Raw genomic sequence first — 18,803 nt, 5'->3', positions numbered from 1 at the left:
ATTACAAATATTTTACTTTATCATATTACAGTAGTCTGTATAATACTGTAAAGTTCAGTACAGTATGTTGTTGTTAAAGTCGTGGCGATGAAATTCTCACGAAACAAAAACACGCCATTTGAGTACAACAGCTGATTCTCTCTCTCTCTCTCTCTCTCTCTCTCTCTCTCTCTCTCTCTCTCTCTCTCTCTCTCTCTCTCTCTCTCTCTCTCTTCGTGTTATACAATACTTACATTTAGATGAAGAAGCTAAAATTAGTTTTCTTAGTGTCAATTAAATACGAAACGAAATAATTAGGCCGAGTCTACATCCATTTCAATCATAGCTAAAAATACGGCATCCGATTTCATCAGCAAACCACTATTTTTTGGGAAATATCATTTTATTCTAGAAAATTGCCACTCTTTAAATAGTTAATTGCACATTAAGAAAGCGTGTACTTTTGTTTTTAAATTTCGGGTTTGTTTTAAAAATCGAGTATTGTTGACTTCTTTTTTTTTTTACTTTTGGCTGTGATTAGATCTAGCTGCCGCTCTTGAGTGTGTACGAATACACTAACAAAGTATCATTTATACCATTTCTTAACTTATTCAAACCGTCTACAGTATACAGTTGATATTACATAAGCACCAATGTGTTATAACCTAACCATTTTTTTTTGTATATTACATTTAAATCCCCCCCCTCTCTCTCTCTACCTATCTCTCTCTCTCTCTCTCTCTCTCTCTCTCTCTCTCTCTGTGGGCTACTTTTCACTACCTCCCATTCCTTACCTCTCTCTATCTCTCTAACAAATGATATCTTTGTTGCTCCTCAAAGTTTCATTTATATTGAAAATCAATCACGATTCAATTTTCCTTACTTTCTCCAATCTCGCACCATCGGTCACTTCACGGTATTTTCGATATTTCTGGAAAATCCGCGATATATGTATATACATGGGATATGAAAAAAATCCGCGAAGTGGTGAATCCGCGATGGTCGAACCGCGAAGTAGCGAGGGTTCACTGTATTTCTATATTCACCTGAGGTTCACAAAACTTCCTCCTCAAAACCTCACATGTCTAATTCTATCATAAAAACCAAACTTCCCATCTTTCCTCACTTTAGTAGCCTCAACTCCACCGCTGGTATACTATTAAGCAAATCTGGCATTATATGGCAATGATGGAGGCCAGGGTAGCCATTTCTGTAATCAAAGTCAAATGGCATTCAATAACTTCTAGGCATCACTAGTCAGTGTGGAGTTGGCAGGAAGGGGGTAGGGATTATGTGAACCTCTGCCAGTATAGAAAAAATCAATCCTAATATGACAAATTCGTAGGTAATTTGTATTTTTCCTAACTATACAAACCTTAGCTATTTAATATGGGTAATTACTTTCGGCGTAGCTGAAATGACGAGCCATTAGAATTTTAACGAGGGTTTACTACCCCACCGCTAGTTAGCGGGGGGGTATGGAGGGTAGCTTGCTAACCCCCCCTCACACACACCTGTGATTGAGCTCACTTTGCTTAGAGGTAGGACTTCACGGGGGATAGGGCTGGCGGGCAAGTTTGATTAAATAGCTAAGGTTTGTGTAGTTAGGAAAAATACAAATTACCTACGAATTTGTCATTTGTTCCGTAACTGAAATACAAACCACGCTATTTAATATGGGTGACTCACCCCTTAGGAAGGGTGGTAAGTCCCGGCCAGTACTGGCTTTTGGCTTTGCCCGGGGACTCAGTACCTGGGTGTGTCAGTACTCAATAGTAAGGAGTCCCTGCACCTCACTAGCATCTTGCTGTGCAAGTGCTGTGGCCTACATAAGCTGTGTGTGAAGGTATGAAGTGTGACACGTCCTAGGAAGTTGACCTGAAGTTCTTTAGATGGAAACTCTAGGCTAGGACTCTCCCAATACCACCTCGTCAGGGTATGGGTACGTGACAGTATTAACTTAATACTAGGAACACAAGGAAGCGTGGTTTACCTGCAGTGGTTTGAGGTCAGCTGTGCAGAGAACCCAGGATGCTGCTTTCCCCAAGAGAGGGGAGGATGAAGAAAAGAATAAGGGCCAGACAAACCTTTTCATTCATGTAGACTAAGACCGGGTAACAATGCCCTCAACCTTCTGCTACTTGTCCATTAAGGAGCCTGAGGTTTTAAACCAGCTGTTGTACAGCCACCACAGGGCCGATAGAGAACATATCGAGTCTCCTGTGTGTCACGTCTTGCAGGTAGTGGGCTGTGAAGGTCGTCTGACGCTTCCACACCCCTGCTTGAGGTCAGTTGTGCAGAGAACCCAGGATGCTGCTTTCCCCAAGAGAGGGGAGGATGAAGAAAAGAATAAGGGCCAGACAAACCTTTTCATTCATGCAGACTAAGACCGGGTAACAATGCCCTCAACCTTCTGCTACTTGTCCATTAAGGAGCCTGAGGTTTTAAACCAGCTGTTGTGCAGCCACCACAGGGCCGATAGAGAGCATATCGAGTCTCCTGTGTGTCACGTCTTGCAGGTAGTGGGCTGTGAAGGTCGTCTGACGCTTCCACACCCCTGCTTGTAGAACCTGCGTCACTGAATAGTTCTTCTTGAAGGCCAGGGACGTAGCTACGCCCCTGACATCATGTGCTCTAGGCCGACGTGACTGAGGAGGGTCAGGATTCAGGGACAGATGGATTACACTACGAATCCATGCCGGGATGGTATTCTTGGTGACCCTCCTCTTTGTTCTCCCAGTGCTCACAAACAAAGCTTGCACCTGGGGACGAACTGCAGTCGTTCTCTTGAGATATAGCCTCAGACTCCTTACTGTGCACAGTAGGAGATGGTCTGGGTCATCAGTTACAGAACTAAGACTCGAAATCCTGAAAGAGTCGAACCGAGGGTCCGGCACTCCGGGATTCTGAGTCTTAGCAACAAACTCTGGGACGAATCTGAACGTTACCTCCCCCCATCCCCTTGAATGGGCGATGTCATACGAGAGACCATGAAGTTCGCTGACTCGCTTGGCCGAGGCCAAAGCTAGCAGGAACACCGTCTTCCGAGTAAGGTGGCGATCTGAAGCCTGTCGTGATGGTTCGTAGGGAGGTCTCTTAAGAGACCTGAGAACTCGAACCACGTTCCATGGAGGAGGTCTCACTTCCGACTGAGGGCAGCTAAGTTCATAACTCCGTATGAGTAGGGAAAGTTCCAGCGAGGAAGAAATGTCCACTCCTTTGAGCCTGAAGGCTAGACTTAAGGCTGAGCGATAGCCTTTCACTGCCGAGACTGAAAGGCGCATTTCTTCCCGCAAATACACGAAGAACTCTACTATTGCTGGAATAGTGGCATCAAGTGGAGAGATACCCCTTCCACGACACCAACCACAGAAGACTCGCCACTTTGCCTGGTAGACCCCTGCGGATGACCTTCGCAGATGTCCAGACATCCTGTTCGCAACTTGTTGCGAAAATCCTCTCTCAGTGAGGAGATGCTGGATAGTCTCCAGGCGTGAAGTCGAAGCGAAGCCACGGCTTTGTGAAAGATGTTGGCGTGTGGTTGTTTGAGTAGCTCATGTCGTGGAGGGAGTTCTCTCGGAAGCTCCGTTAGGAGTTGCAGAAGGTCTGGAAACCATTCCTCGTGATGCCATAGCGGAGCTATCAGGGTCATCGAGAGATTGACCGATATTCTGGTCTTGTTGAGCACCCTCCTCATCAGACAGAACGGGGGAAAGGCGTAAACGGCAATGTTGTCCCACCGTTGTTGAAAGGCATCTTGCCAGAGTGCCTTGGGATCCGGGACTGGGGAGCAACACAGCGGGAGCTTGAAGTTCAGCGCTGTAGCGAACAGATCCACAGTCGGGGAACCCCACAAAGTTCAGACTGTCGGCAAGCACATTCCTCTTGCCTGGAATGAAGCGAGCCGAAAGTGGGATCGAGTGGACTTCGGTCCATCTCAGTGTCTCTACTGCGAGATGGGATAGCTGATCTGAAAAGATATCTCCCTGCTTGTTGATATAAGCCACTACTGTGGCGTTGTCGCTCATCACCACCGCAGAGTGGCCCGCCAGGTATTGCTGGAACTGTTGAAGGGCCAGGAATACGGCCTTCACTTCTAGCAGGTTTATATGGAGGCACTTTTCTGATTTTGACCACAGGCCTGAGGTCCTGTGGTTCAGAACGTGGGCCCCCCACCCTTTCTTTGAGGCGTCCGAAAACAACATCAAATCCGGGTGGAGGACGAGAAGATCCACTCCCTTTCGAAGGCTCTCGTCTGCCACCCACCACTGAAGGTCCGTCTGTTCCGCAGAACCCATAGGGATCATGACGTCCAGGAAATCGTGACCTTGATTCCAACGGGACTTGAGTCGCCACTGGAGAGATCTCATTCTGAGGTGACCATTGGGAACTAGACGGGCCAGGGATGAAAGGTGACCGAGGAGACGTAACCACGATTGGGCTGGAAGCTCTTCTCGTCTGAGGAAACGACTCGCGACCCTCCTCAGCCTTGCTATCCTGTCGTCTGATGGGAAGGCTTTGTGGAGATTGGTGTCTATGATCATGCCTAGATATACCAGTCTTTGAGTGGGCAGCAGAGAAGACTTCTCGAAATTTACCATGATCCCTAGATCTTGGCAAAGTCCCAGAAGTTTGTCTCGGTGTTGAAGAAGGGATGCCTCCGAGTCTGCTAGGATCAGCCATTCGTCCAGGTAACGCAGGAGACAGATGCCGGCCCTGTGAGCCCACGACGAAATTAGGGTGAACACTCTGGTGAACACCTGCGGTGCTGTGGAGAGACCGAAACACAGCTCCTTGAACTGGTAAACCTTGTTGTCTAGGCAGAATCTCAAGTACTTCCTCGAAGACGGATGGACTGGGATCTGGAAGTACGTGTCCTTCAAGTCCAGTGTGCACATGAAGTCTTGCGATCTCACTGCAAGTCTGACTGTGTCTGCCTTCTCCATGCTGAACGGGGTCTGCTTGACAAACCTGTTCAGAGCTGAGAGGTCGATGACTGGTCTCCAGCCTCCAGACGCCTTCTCTACAAGAAAGAGTCGACTGAAGAAGCCTGGGGATCCGTCAACTACCTCTTGGAGAGCGTCATTCTTCAACATGATCTCGACTTCTGCCCGAAGGGCTTGCTCCCTTGCCGATCCCATGGCAAGGGAGCTCAATGACACTGGATCCGCTGTCAGGGGAGGTAGAGATGTCATGAACGGGACGCGATATCCCTGACTGATTACGGAATTCATCCAGGAATCTGCCCCGAGTTGCTGCCACCTTCTCGCGCAACTTTGTAGGCAACCCCCCACTGGTGGACATGCAGGGGGACTGCAAATTCAAGCGTTTGCGGCCTCGGCCGCTCCCTCTAGGATTCTTTCCTCCCCTGGAGGACATTTTGCCTTTCTTGTCCTTGATAGGAAAGGGCTTAGACACCTTTGTCTTTGCTGCAACTGCCTTTTTCGTACTCTTGGTAGGACGTGATTGCTGGGTTGCTGGAGTTTTGTAGGGCCTCAATGTTAGGGCCCTTTATAAAAGAGAGTCCTGGTTGGACTTCCTCCACCTCTCAGCTGCCTGCTACACGTCCTTGGGCTCAAACAAGTTCTTACCCAAGACGGAGGAATGTCTGAGCCTGTTAATGTCGGTACTGGGGGCCTTTTGGTGGAATCTCTCAGACACCGCATCTCGACGTTTCAAGATGGTATTAGCCCACAACCTCGAGACTTGGTGAGCTAGAAACTCGATAGTACGAGTGCCTGAGAGCAAGAAGGTCTCCAAGGCCTTCCTGGTACTCTCTTTGGACAAGTCCTCAGATCCTAACAGGATGCCCAGAGACCCTAGCCAGATGTCCAGCCACGAAGTTGCCTGCATGGCACACTTCACCACCTTCTCCTGGCTCAGGATCTCCGTTGCCGAATACGAGACATGCCAGTTGGAGTCTCTCTCTAGAGAGACTCCCCCAGTAAGCTCTTCCAGAGAGTGGTGTAAAGGAAGAGCTAAGCAAGTCTCCTCCAAGATCTTGAGGTACCTCCTCTGATGGACACAAGGAGGCGGGAGGAGTTTGTTACCGGTGCTGGATTGGCTGGAGGAGGCAAGCTCGGAGAGCTGGCCTTCGATCTTGTCTCTGGCACTCTTAACCCCCTGCGACCAGGGCAAAGCCGCACTGGCCCTCGAGGGTTTTAGTACCGAAGACTCGGTCCAAGACCGTGTCCTTGCCCTCACGAGGGGGAATCTCTGGATCCGCAAACCCATTGAGATTCCTCATAAGGGTCAGAATCTGCCAGAACGCATGTTCTGATTCCTGCAGCTCTCCTCCTGAAGGGCTGGCAGAAAAGTCTCCTGTCCCCAGAGGCTCTTCCTGGGGGGACTCGTGGACATTCTCTGAGGGCTTGGCTGGCTCCGGTCTAATCCTTGATGAAGACTTCGGCAGAGTCTTAGAGTCCTTCGACTCCCTCCTGGGAGGGATACAGGACTCCAACAGTGATGGTGGAAGGCTCTTCTCAACCCCTACCCGAGAAGATTTCTCGGGGCGAGGTGGGGTTTCCCCCATTGGTGCGATGGGGAAACGACCCCCCTCACCTGACTCCCCAGAGGACGGGAAATCTTCGTCCGCAGGGGAGGGAGAGAAAGTCTGGGGGGGAGAGGGGGCCTTCTTCAAGGACTTCCGAGGAGTCAGCTTTGCCCTTGGAGAAGTTACCACGGTAGATACTCCTCTCTTCCTCTTCAGGGGAGAAGAAGCCGCCAATGATTTGTGACCAAGCTCAGAGAAAACAGGCTTTTATTAAAAGCCTGCACGAGAGCTCTGACGATGATCCCAAACCAAGGCTGCTGACTGAGAGTCGTGCTGTCAGAAACTCCCTCTGAAGGGAAGGGGATCGTTCGATCCCTAGGAGGAGTTACCAAACGAGGGTTCGCCTGTAAAGAAACTGAAGGAGAAGAGTCCTTGGACCTATCCGGAAACCTCCCTTCCTCGAACGAGCGCGCTGTTCGGCGTTTGCGGGGGGGGGACATGACGACGATGACCTGGCCACGTGATGTCCTGCAGCCTCGCGTTTGGGGTCGGACCTGTGATCGCGCTGGCGATCGCGCGACGGGCCCTGCCCTGGGTCGCGCGTACGAGGGTGATGGCGAGGGCACGCGTGGGCGCGCGGGAGAGCGATGGCGCGCGTGGGAGCGCGGGAGAGCGATGGCGCGCGGGAGAGCGATGGCGCGCGGGAGAGCGATGGCGCGCGTGGGCGCGCGGGAGAGCGATGGCGCGCGTGGGCGCGCGGGAGAGCGCAGGCGATGGGGCACGTGGGCGAGCGATGGGGCGCAGAGGCATGGATCGGCGATGACAGGGGGTGCGCAGAAGGGTGGATGAGCGCTCGCACGCGCGAAGGCGATTGTTCACGCGCGCACGGGCACGCAATATCCTGCCGAAGAGCCCGTGAGGGCGATAACGTTGGGCGCACGCGCAGGAGATATATCCCTAGCGCGCGGGCTCGTGGTGCGCATATCTGGCTGAAGTGACGGGCGTGCAGGGTGCGCTTGTGCAACCTAATGGGCACGCATAGGAGACTGCGCGCGATAGCGAGCAGGTGAGTGCTAGCGAGCTGGGGAAGAGGTTACTCTCCCCACAGCGCGCAGATCCGAAGATCGTGGGCGTGCCTGGCGCGCAGGAGAACGTGGGCGCGCATGGCGCGCAGAAGTGCACTGGCGATCTGGAGAGCGCTGGAGTCCTGGTGAGCGTCTGTGCGCTATCTCAGGAGATTCCAGTGCTGTGCGCTGGCGCGTAGTTGCGCGCAGGAGAGCGCTGAGGATCTGGAGAGCGCTGGAGGTCCGGTGAGCGCCTGTGTGCTATCTCAGGAACCTCCATAGAAGTGCGCTGGCGCACAGTGACAGAAACAACTGCTTGTACGCGCACGCGTGCAGGTGAGCACTGGCGCGCTAAGACAGGAACTTATGCAGCAGGAGATCGTTGGCGTGCATGGGACACCTGGCGCTTAAGGGATTTAGGTACCAATTTGTGCTCACGCCCTTTATGCCCCTAAGGGACCGTTGCCCATTTTACAACGGGATGAGAAGGCGCCCACAGCGCATCGGCAGCCAGGAACGGTGACGGCAGGTCAGCAGGTCTGGTGGGTGGAATGTCAGCGTGCCCTTTGTAAGGACGACCTTCCACCGTAGGAGATCACGAACGATCTGCGGAGAAGTCCAAGGATGTAGCTGGCAGGGTCGGTGAACGACGGCGAGGTTCTTCTGCGAAGGACTGCGAAGATGACGAGCCGAAGAGGCGCCTCCTAACACCCTTGTGAGGTGAAGGAAGACCTATACGGCGAAGGGGAAGGCGAGCTTTCCGCCTAATACGCCCTCTGGGGGCTGTGGGGTCAGCGGGCTGACCATCAGCAGTCCTCCGAAGAGGAGTCTCTGTGAGTGAACTCCTCCGAGGGGGAGAATCACAGGCAGGAGAGACCGTAGGACTTAGCTCCTCCCTCGAAGGATGTTCGGAGGGAGGAACTAAGCCTTCAGCTACAGCAGCAACATCAGGAGCAGAGGTTTGAGACAACTCATCGGAAGCCTCTGCCACAACAACGTCGACGATAGACACAGGATCGATTTCTGCTACCGTCGGCAACTGTTTGACAGCTGCTCCCAACTTGGACATGTCAAACAGGGCTTCGTTAGAGGGCGAACCCTGAAGCCCCAAGGAAGCCCAAAGCTGTAATAAATCATTATTAGATACAGGCATGCTAATATCCTCCTCCGGGGGAGGAAGAGGAGCTGCCTCACTATGGGAGGCAACTCCCTCTCCCACAACCCGGGATCGGTCAACAAAACTATGGTCTACGCTACCACTCGCCGGCTTCTCGGGAGAAACCGATCGAGTGGGAGCTTCGGAGGAGGTTTGGGCCATGGAAGAAGAGTCCTTGGGATTTTCTCTTTCCAAAGAAACCTTTGAAGGAGAAATATCCCGTTTGGACTTTTTCTTCCGGCACTGAGAAAACCTCTCCCACTGGGAGGTAGACCACTCCCTACACTCACCACAAACCTTATCTCTATCACACCGTTGGCCCCTACAATAAGGACACAAGGTGTGGGGATCCGTGTCGACCGCCAACATTGTGCCACAAGGGCGGTCAGGTAAGCCAGGACACTTACGCATAGCAGAGGCCAACTTCACACACTCTGTCAAAGGAAAAGCAAAAGAAAGATTAGCAATGGCTGTCCAAAAGAGGCGAGGGTGAAAGCAGACACGTCCGTCTGCCACCCGAGCCGAGAGCAAAGTGAGCTCAATCACAGGTGTGTGTGAGGGGGGTGGTAGCAAGCTACCCCCCCCCACCCCCGCTAACTAGCAGTGGGGTAGTAAACCCTCGTTAAAATTCTAATGGCTCGTCATTTCCGCTACGCCGAAAGTAGTTACCCATATTAAATAGCGTGGTTTGTATTTCAGTTACGGAACAAATTCAAATTCCTTTTATTTCTAAGAACCTCACCTGAGGTTTACATGAATGAATAATACAATCTGAAGGAAGAGGGTAAGGGAAAAAGACGCCTGACCAAATACCTCAACCTAAACTTACACCAACCAACCAAATCCCCAGAAGCATAAAATTTCCCACTGAAAACTAAATAACTTTCACAATACCCCATGATGTTAGATTAAGAAAAACTATATAAATTGCCATGAGGGCCATAAATCAATAAAAAATTTTAAAGCATCCTAATCGATACAAATTACCCCAAAATACACACCCCAACTTTTCAAAACATTAGATCATCATCTGCAGCCACCATAGGATCCAATACCCAGCAACTTTGATAGGAAAATCAGGCTTCTCTTTAATAGTGCTTAACATAAACAGATTTGGCATGGCACTGAGGAGCTGCCCATACCTTTCCCAATGAATGATCTTACAAAGATAAAGAAAAGTAGCCACACTCCTACTATCATAAATTTGAACCTTCAAGTCCCTTAGCCGACAGAAATACAATCCAATGTGAGCTAGGGTCAATAAACTCTTAATAAACAAATATAAAACATTCTTGGATAACGCTATCAGCCTTGTTAAAATAACACTGAACTACCCTAAACAGACAGAGTATCTTATCCTAAAAAGCATTACCTGCCTTTTGCCCTAATGAGGAAATTTGGAAAATTACTGAAAACTCTTCACCTTAAAACTTGGCAAGAGAAAGAAGAACTTTTTGTCAACACCAAAACCCATATTATTGGAAAGATATTGGCATTGAGTAAGATGTTTAGCCAATGGCAAAAAAAAAAATCTTGCCTGTAAGATCCTTTCAAAGGCCCAAAACATGGACTCTTTAAACGACCAAACCCAAGATAGGACCAAATGTGATCTCTCCATTATGACACAGTTTTACTTTGTAATGAGAAAGAAGAAAAATTACTAAAGAGCCAAGATCAGAACACCGAGCTTACATGTCTACAACCCGGCAGCTAAGGTCAAAGTGGCTTCTTCGTGTGCTGGAAAGGAGACATGGTTTCCCAGCCAATCGGAAGTAACTACCGACACCTTGTTATAATTCTGACAGCAGAGTTCCAGCCAAGAGTTCCAGCCAAGCACAAATCATGCTCCTATCAAAGGATGAGGGTTTGTATTTTATAAAAGAAGTAACACTTTTCTATTTGAGAAAGAAAATAACAAAGTTGTGGTGCTAATGAATTATTGCAGTTTATTTCAATATTTGTATACCTAATCAAAATTTTTGCTTATCAATTTAAATTTTTAATCATCCCACTCTTACAGAAATCAATACTTTAATTCTAATCTAAATTGTTATTTTCACTAAAATGGATAGAGAAAAAAAATCTTTGTTACACCAAATAAAAATAAAAGGTTAAAATACAAAATGATGTGCAGTCATTTTGACAACTCTGTTGCTTTAGGTGGGTAGGAGTATTAACCTAGAGGGATGAGGATATTGGCCATTGTTATAAAATCCCCATAAAAATGTAAACTGATATTGTATTACAATACAATACAATGGAATTTATAAAGTTGAATGCCTCTAAAATCAAAGAAATTGGTGTTCAAACAATTTTTTTGAACACTTCTTCCCTTGGAAATTGAACGATATTCAGATATCAGGATTGACATTCATAATGATTGATCCCATATGGCTAAGACAAGTACTACCACACACAATGGTTTTGCAGCATGGTATGATCAGCTTTCATGTAGCTCTCGTGTGTAGGTCTAATAAACATTACCTTTAATTTTCTTTAAATTTGTGTTGTTTACACAATGGAATCTGTAAAGCTTAGTGGTAGTCATAAGCCATAAGGAAAACTTACGAGAACCATAGAATTAAGAAACAGAGATCATTAAGAGAGGTTTACAAGCTTCTATTTCCAAGCAATATGGTATTCTGAAAAAAATGAAAAAAATAGGAAAATAAAGAGGCCTGAAAGAAACAATTTTACATTCTTCATTATTCAAGTCTCATTGACAAAGTCTTAGGTAAGTGTCTAATAGAGCAATGAACACGATCTGGAGGAAGCTGTGCCTAGACTCCACACCAGTGAGAGACTTCAAAGGCTTTGAGCCTAAGCATAAGCCTTTGGTTAAGAACAGTGTTACTCTCAATGAATCCGTTGCCTTATAAATCAATGATGATCCTGAGAAGTTGATGAAGAACAATAGCATGCAGATCATTACAGAAGAACTAAGACTTTCAAGAGAAACAGCAACAGACAGTAGCTGAATACATTTCTTCAGACAAGGAAAAGGATGGAAGGAAAGATGCTCCTAGTTCAATGATTTAGGAAAAGTGTACAATTTTTTTTATAAAAAAATCACCCAGATAAGGCTGCAGAAAAAATTTTTAAGTGAAAAATACAATGGATCCTTATGAAACATCCCAAAACAGGGGTGAAAATAAATGACTTTGGACAAGGTTCATTACTGGAGTAACTCTCAAACAACAGCAGAAAAGAGACGAAAAGAGAAAGAACCCAAAGACAGTGACCAGACAGTATTATGGAGGGAGACTCCTATTCCAAGCAGTAACAAACACTCCTCATCCTCATCATCTTCCTTAGGCACCAGTTTTCACTCAGGACAAAAACTTTCTTTGCAACAGGTAAAGTGGAGTTGAATCTTTTAGAAAGATCGATTCTTAAAGAACATTAATGGACATACCTTACTAGAAAGTTGGTGAACTTTATACCTTATCTGTAAAAGCCTCCCACTCCAAAAACTGAGAATCAGAGCCCCTTCTATTACTGTAATCTTACCCTTTTCCCACCCACAAAAGATAAATAGGATATTTTCACTATGACCAGTGAGGCCTACTTGTCAATAACCACCGAAGACTAAGGATTCCAAGAAGACTGCATCCAAACTTTTCCTCCGTGTCAAAATTTGAAAAACAAGTAATTAAAAATTCCATTTAGTTCCTCTTACAAAGACTCATCCTTTGGGCCTATGACCAAACAACTGAAAAAGAAGCAACTAAGCTTGAAGTTAAAACCAAATATAATTTTAATTTCTATTAATATAATTTTGAGAACTAAAATACTCAATAAATTCTATAGGAAAGGATTCTGAAGTGCCAACCAACAAGTCATATCCTTATCTCAGGAATTCACATAAGTACATGTACTATTTGAATTTCTTATGCTTAGAAGCAACTAAAAATCAACAGCAGATTAGAGTTCAGGGGTAACTTTTTCTAGGCCACTGAGACACGGATCCTTTGGGATTCCCTGTGATCACCTATAAATATCAATTCTGAGGCTTCATCTGGTTACCAATGTATTCAGCAGCTCACAAAAGCAATAAGTTTGTGTAGAAACAAATGTATTATATATTTGAATATAAAAAAGTTTTCCTTACAAACCTATCACTTTTAACGTTATCACTCCATTCCAAATACCCTCTTTTCTCTCCACACACAATTAGGCATCAACTGAAGTGATGGTGCATCAGGATGAGCTGCGGAACTATATCCCCATATGTTAACCTATAAGGAGTGGTACACGATGACCACTCTTTCTACTAAATTCAAAGTGTTTGGAAATTTTACCAAATGCCCAAAAGTACAGTACAGTATGAGTAAAATAAATGGGTATGCTATCTTATAAATTATATCGTTTTACATTCAATAGGTACTATACTAAGGTATGGACACATTTAAAATTCAACTATCTTCCAGTTACTCACTAATATATAAATTTAAAAAAAAAATCAAATGGATATCTTACCCTTTCAATAGTTAACTACTAACCTTGGTATGCCATTGATAACGGAATATTCTCCTTCATGTGAACACCGATTGACCTTTCCATCAACCTCGTTCCAAAGGGGTTTGAACCCTGGAGCACTGGGGACAGAGTTAAAATATAAATGTAAGTACAGTAACATTGTTATCAAGGCTCCTTAACTGCATAGCCAAGAGCACTGAAAATATTCTAAAATATATTTTAAAATAATTTGTATTTTTCCAAGCTATACAAACCCAAGGTATTAAAAATAAGGATAAATCTTTAGTGATGCTAGAATGGCCACTGAATCCTTAAAAAGGTAGTAGGTTAATGACAAGTGGCAATGGGGAACCTACGCCCATTCGCCTGTCACCAAATAGCTACTTAAGTCCTCAGGCCTAGAACTGAAAAGCAGGGTCAAGGTGGGAAATGTAATACAAAGAATGAGGTTTGTATAGATATGAAAATTACAAATTACTTTTGAATATCTTTATTTGTTCCTACATATATACAAACCTTTTGCCCTTTAAATAAGGAGACTCAATCATTGGTGATAGGAAATCTCCTAAAACCAACATGGAAAGTTCTTATCTTAGCCAGACATGTCATCTTTACTGGCCTTGTAAAGAATGACGAAGGTGACTCCAACAACTTCCTAACAGCTAATCATAGGGATGTAGAAGTTGTCAGTGGCTTGACCTGTACTAGCTTAAAAGGAAGCCAGTACAAGGACCTGGACAACCTATTTCGCTAAGTGACAAACCCAGCACATCAAAAGAAATATTTTTAAAGCATTGACCCATCCTCCCCCTTGACAGAAGGATGGAGGAGTTGCTTCATAGCTGGAGTAGTCTCTAAGAAAGGTGCTCCATTGTGCAACTCATCAATATCTAATGTCTAACTAACACATAATGGTTGTGGCTGCTGCATCCCCTCAAAAGAGAAACAAGAAAGAGTAAATGAGCCAGTTATTCTATCTCTCCTCAAGACATATGCCAAATGGGTTACCTTAGACAGGATGAATAGCAAGTCCCATGAGGGAGCTAGGAGCTACCTCATGGCCTAAGGAAAGATGTCCCAGAAGACATTGCTACCACCAAGAACAGTACAGTAGTACTACCACTTAGAGCCTGCTGAAGGGATTGCCTGAATATCTATCAGTATGCACAGCTACTTTATCTTCTACTTGGACATGAGACTTGAATTTCCCCAATTTACCACAATCCCTAGATCGCTACGAAAAAAAAAGAGTAATTAATCTTAATTCTGAAGCAACTGCCTCTCGATAGAAGCCGAACCAGTCAGCCATCGAGATACCTCAACAGATGTTTCCTATTCGAGTGGGCTCTAAGTGAAACAAGAGTGAGTACTTGATGAGTGGTAGAATGAGAAGCACAGGGTTTTGAACTGGCAAATTACATAATAGAGGACATAGTAGAGGTACTGTACTTTCTGTAAGACTAATGGACAAGTACTTAAAAACATGCTTCCTTCAGATCCACCATAAGTATAAAGTCTTCCTCTCTGGTGGCAGACTGCACAGTATTTGCTGTAGTCATGCTGAATGGAGTTTGATGAACAAACTTGCCCAGTAGTAAGAGATCAACAACTAGTCTCCACCCCAAGTCGACCTCTCCATAAAGAAGAGTCAACTGTAGAGCCCTTGAATGACTTCAAGCGCATTCTTGTCCTCCATCACTTTCACCGCTGTTGCTAAAGCCAGAGCTTCCAGCAATTTTGGAGGGTAACTAAGGAACTCCATCAAAAGGCAAGTGAAGAGAGGTCAATGATTTTAGAAGGGTAGGTGGTAACCATCATGAAGGACTTCTACAACCCAGGTCACTGTCATTTTGCATCTGTAAGCACCCAAACTTTTTTTAAAGCCAATCCTAATGATGTGGCAGAGTTAAAAGTCTCACCCCAGCCACCTTTGAAGGGCTTGGACCCCTAATGGTAACTTCATGGTGGGTGAGGGAGTCATGGCTAACCTTCCTCTCCTTCACCATTGTCTCTATGTCCTTCCAAGGAAAGAGATGTAGCCTGCAACAAAGGGGGCCTTCCTCAACAATGACATCCACTCCTTTCCTACTTGCCTAGAGAATTGAGAAACAACTGCATCCCTACTCTTCAAGACCAATTTGGTTCATTGGTTAGCTAACTGGTGGGCCGTGAAGGTCACCACCTTCGCACCAAAGAAAGCCAACTTGCAGAACTTTACCCGCATCTAAAAATTTGACAAATGCAGAGTAGTGGTGAAGGAGGCAACTGCATTGGACCGATGGTCAACCCAGGAAGCAGGGTTACAATAAGAGATACTGTACTTGCAGATATGTGCTATCCCCTTATTAATGCTCTTAGACACCCTATTCCCCCATATAACAAAAAATCTTTATACAGTATATCTTTAGTAAAATTTTAATTGGCACAAAAGCTGTAAAGCAGGTTAAAAACAAAACAGTAAGGATACTTAATGAATTAGTATTGGCAGCAAACACATCAAACCATAGCAAAAAAAAAAATTGAATACTAAAATCTATTACAATATTCACAAATTTGTGGGCTTCCCCAGACAAAATAGAGTTTACCAATGTTATGGGACAACTACAGTGCAATACTTGAGTACATTTACAAGGAAATTTAGGAATTTATAAATATAGTACTGTATAAAAAGGTCTGTAAAATCACATATCTGCATCCTATACTAACCCAATCAATGGATCTGCATAGACAGGACCAGCTAATATATGTTGGGCGGTGTATTGAGTTGGAGAGTAATCGGGATAGGTATCTGTCCACTCGACTTTGTTATCAGGTACATCATATCTTTCAACCTGTAGTTCAGTAAACAATATAGCATTAGTAATTATTTTACAGTGACAAGTTTATAACACAAGAATTTCTTAATTAAATATAAAATAAAGCATAGCACAGTACAATATTGCATTAGTAATAAACAAATAATATTCCGTATCAAGAAATGAGTCTACCAACACTAAATGTAATTCACCTACGTTATCATCTGTTCTTGGATAGAACCCTCCACGGCACTTGAAATGCATAGCAAGAAGAGATGTACGTAAAGAAAGCTTTCTTCCAACAAGTAGCCAAAGCTTGTATTGCTGCATATACATCAAAATGAGCCTGAAAGTATGACAAATATTTAGTGGATATATAACCTTGCAATTAGTGCCTCTAAAAGATTACAAGGGAAGAATGCTGTATATTGTATATTGAAAATATCAAACTTGTAATTTGGTCTACTGTACTATTACAGAAGTTATTCCCGTTTCTGGATAATTTTAGTATTTTGCTAAATGTCAGAAAGTGTTTATCTTATACTGCATCAAGCATTTATTACTTGCCATTTACACTCTTTACAGTGGAGCCTCACTCCATGGTGGATGGAAGTTCAAAAACCAACTGGCTGGTGACTGACCCAGGGTGTTACTCTTTGCTTCGCACGAGCTGTTTAGATGCACCCTGACACCTCGTTAACCTTGAGGGTTAACAGCCTGAGCTCTTGCTTGAGAGTACACTATTCTATCTTATTTCTCTTCCTCTTATTTCGATGTACAGTTTTTATCGTTTATATATGAAATATTTATCTTTGTGTTGTTAATGTTCTTGAAAAATATTTTATTTTAATTGTTAATTACCTCTCTTAGTTCCTTCTCTTCTTTCCTCACTGGGCTATTTTCCCTGTTGGAGCCCCTAGGCTTATAGCATCCTGCATTTTCAACTAGGGTCATAGCTTAGTAAGCAATAATAATAATAATCCATGCTAGGTATAAGAATTTAGCAATATTACTTGACCAGGTAAACAAATTTAAGAGCTAAACTCCGCACTTAACCTAGACATCACCTGACTTCCCCTCTTTTGTAGATCAGGGAAATAAATTTATAAACATATATCAGGTTACACAAGGGATAATGGTACCCACCTGCACTTAGAGGAGGTCAGCTTTCAGAGTTCCTCGGATGCTGGACTCCAAGTCACTCACGCATCCCTTCTAGACTTACTCCCAGGTAACATCTGCCTTCAACCAACTGCTACTTGACCTACAAGGGAGCTGAGGTGTTATCGACCATGTTTTTCTGCAACCACCACAGGCCCTAAGGTAAAAATATCTAGGTTCCTACGGGTTATGTCTTATCAGGTAGTGGGCAGTGATCGTGGTTTGTTGTTTTCACATGCCCGCTTATAGTGGTACGTACCTGCAGCACATATAAATTCTTTTTGAACACCAGGGACGTGCTGACACCCCTGACATTGTGAGTTTGGAATCGACAACCAGAAGGTGAGGAGCCTGGTTGTATGGTTCACTCGATTACTTATCTAAGCTAGGAAGAGATGGAGTTCTTCGTGACCCTTTTTACCCCTCCTGTGCTCACAAAGAGCCTGATGATCTGAGGGCAGTCTCTGGAAGGTCTATTTAGGTATTTCCTCAGTGCCCTTACAGGGCAGAGTAACAGCTGATCTGGGTCATCTGTTACGGAACGAAGACTCTCAATCTAGAAGGGCTCAAATCTGTTACAGCCTTATTTTGAGTGTTGGCCACAAACTCAGTGACGAAACTGAGTGCCACAAGGCCCCATCCCCTTCAATGGGCAACATCATAGGTCAGATCACGTAGCTTGCTGACTCTCTCTCCAGAGGCCAGGGCTGGCAGGAAAACCGTCTTCAAAGTCTAGTCGCAAACTTTCAGAGAATGTAGCACTTGCACTACATTCCAAGGAGGAGGTCTGACTTCCAACTGAGGGCAGGTGCACTCGAAGTTTTGTATGGAGAGAGACAATTCCATAAAGGAGGTAATGTTAATGCCACTCAGTTTAAAAGCAATGTTCAAGGGTGAGTGATAGCCTTTCACCGCTGAGACCGAGCAAAGTTTTCCTCCACCAAGAGATACAACAAAAACTCTGGCAAACAGGAGCAATACACCATCCACAACACCACCACAAAAGACAGCCCACTTTGCCTGATATGCGGCAGCAGATGACTCCGGGAGATATCTTGCCATTCTCTTTGAAACCGGTCTCGAAAAGCCTCTCTTAGCGAGGAGTTGCTGGATAACCTCCTGGTGTGAAGACAAAGCGATGGAATCGCTTGATGGAAAATCTTCATGTGTGGTTGTCTGAGTAGGTTGGGAAGTAGAGGGAGCTCCCTCTTTGCCTCTGTGAGCAGATACAGAAGATCCAGGAACTATTCTGCAAGTTACCACAGCGGCCCTACTAGGGTCATCGAGAGGTCTTACAATGCCCTGACCTTCTTTAAAAGTGTCCTTACTAGGCAGACGGGGAGAAATGGGTAGACATCTACTCTGTCCTACCGATGTTGGAAGGCATCTTGCCTGGGGATCCAGTACTGGAGAGCAGTATATCAGAAGCATCCGGTTTAGAGACGTCGCAAAAAGGTTCATTGTCGGCGAACCCCACAAAGTCAAAATTTTGTTGACTATCTGCTGTTTCAAAGACCATTCGGAGCCTATTATCTGAGTCCTCTTGCTCAGATTGTCCGCCAGCACATTTTTCTTGCCTAGGATGAAACAGGCTTATAGGGCTACAAAATTGTCTTCCGTCCATCTGACGGATCTATAGTCGTAGTTCAATCACGCCCCAGTTTTCTATACCCACA

At 45.2% G+C, this 18,803-nt stretch overlaps 1 protein-coding gene across 4 annotated transcripts in view; it reads right to left on the bottom strand.

The window, feature by feature from the left end:
- The window catches only part of LOC137638625 (ADP-ribose pyrophosphatase, mitochondrial), a 51,791-nt gene that overhangs the window by 20,114 nt on the left and 12,874 nt on the right, over window positions 1-18,803 (bottom strand). For all 4 annotated transcript variants that reach the window (XM_068370881.1, XM_068370878.1, XM_068370880.1 and 1 more), the window contains exons 2-4: window positions 16,183-16,312; window positions 15,878-16,002; window positions 13,195-13,290 (exon numbers count right to left, since the gene is read on the bottom strand). In XM_068370881.1, the coding sequence (XP_068226982.1) occupies window positions 13,195-13,290; window positions 15,878-16,002; window positions 16,183-16,302 (341 nt within the window). In that variant the 5' untranslated portion in view covers window positions 16,303-16,312. The remainder of the gene's footprint in view (window positions 1-13,194; window positions 13,291-15,877; window positions 16,003-16,182; window positions 16,313-18,803) is intronic.

This window comes from Palaemon carinicauda, chromosome 3 (genome assembly GCF_036898095.1).
Source record: "Palaemon carinicauda isolate YSFRI2023 chromosome 3, ASM3689809v2, whole genome shotgun sequence".
NCBI classification, from domain to species: Eukaryota; Metazoa; Arthropoda; class Malacostraca; order Decapoda; family Palaemonidae; genus Palaemon; species Palaemon carinicauda.
This window is presented reverse-complemented; position numbering and strand designations above follow the sequence as displayed.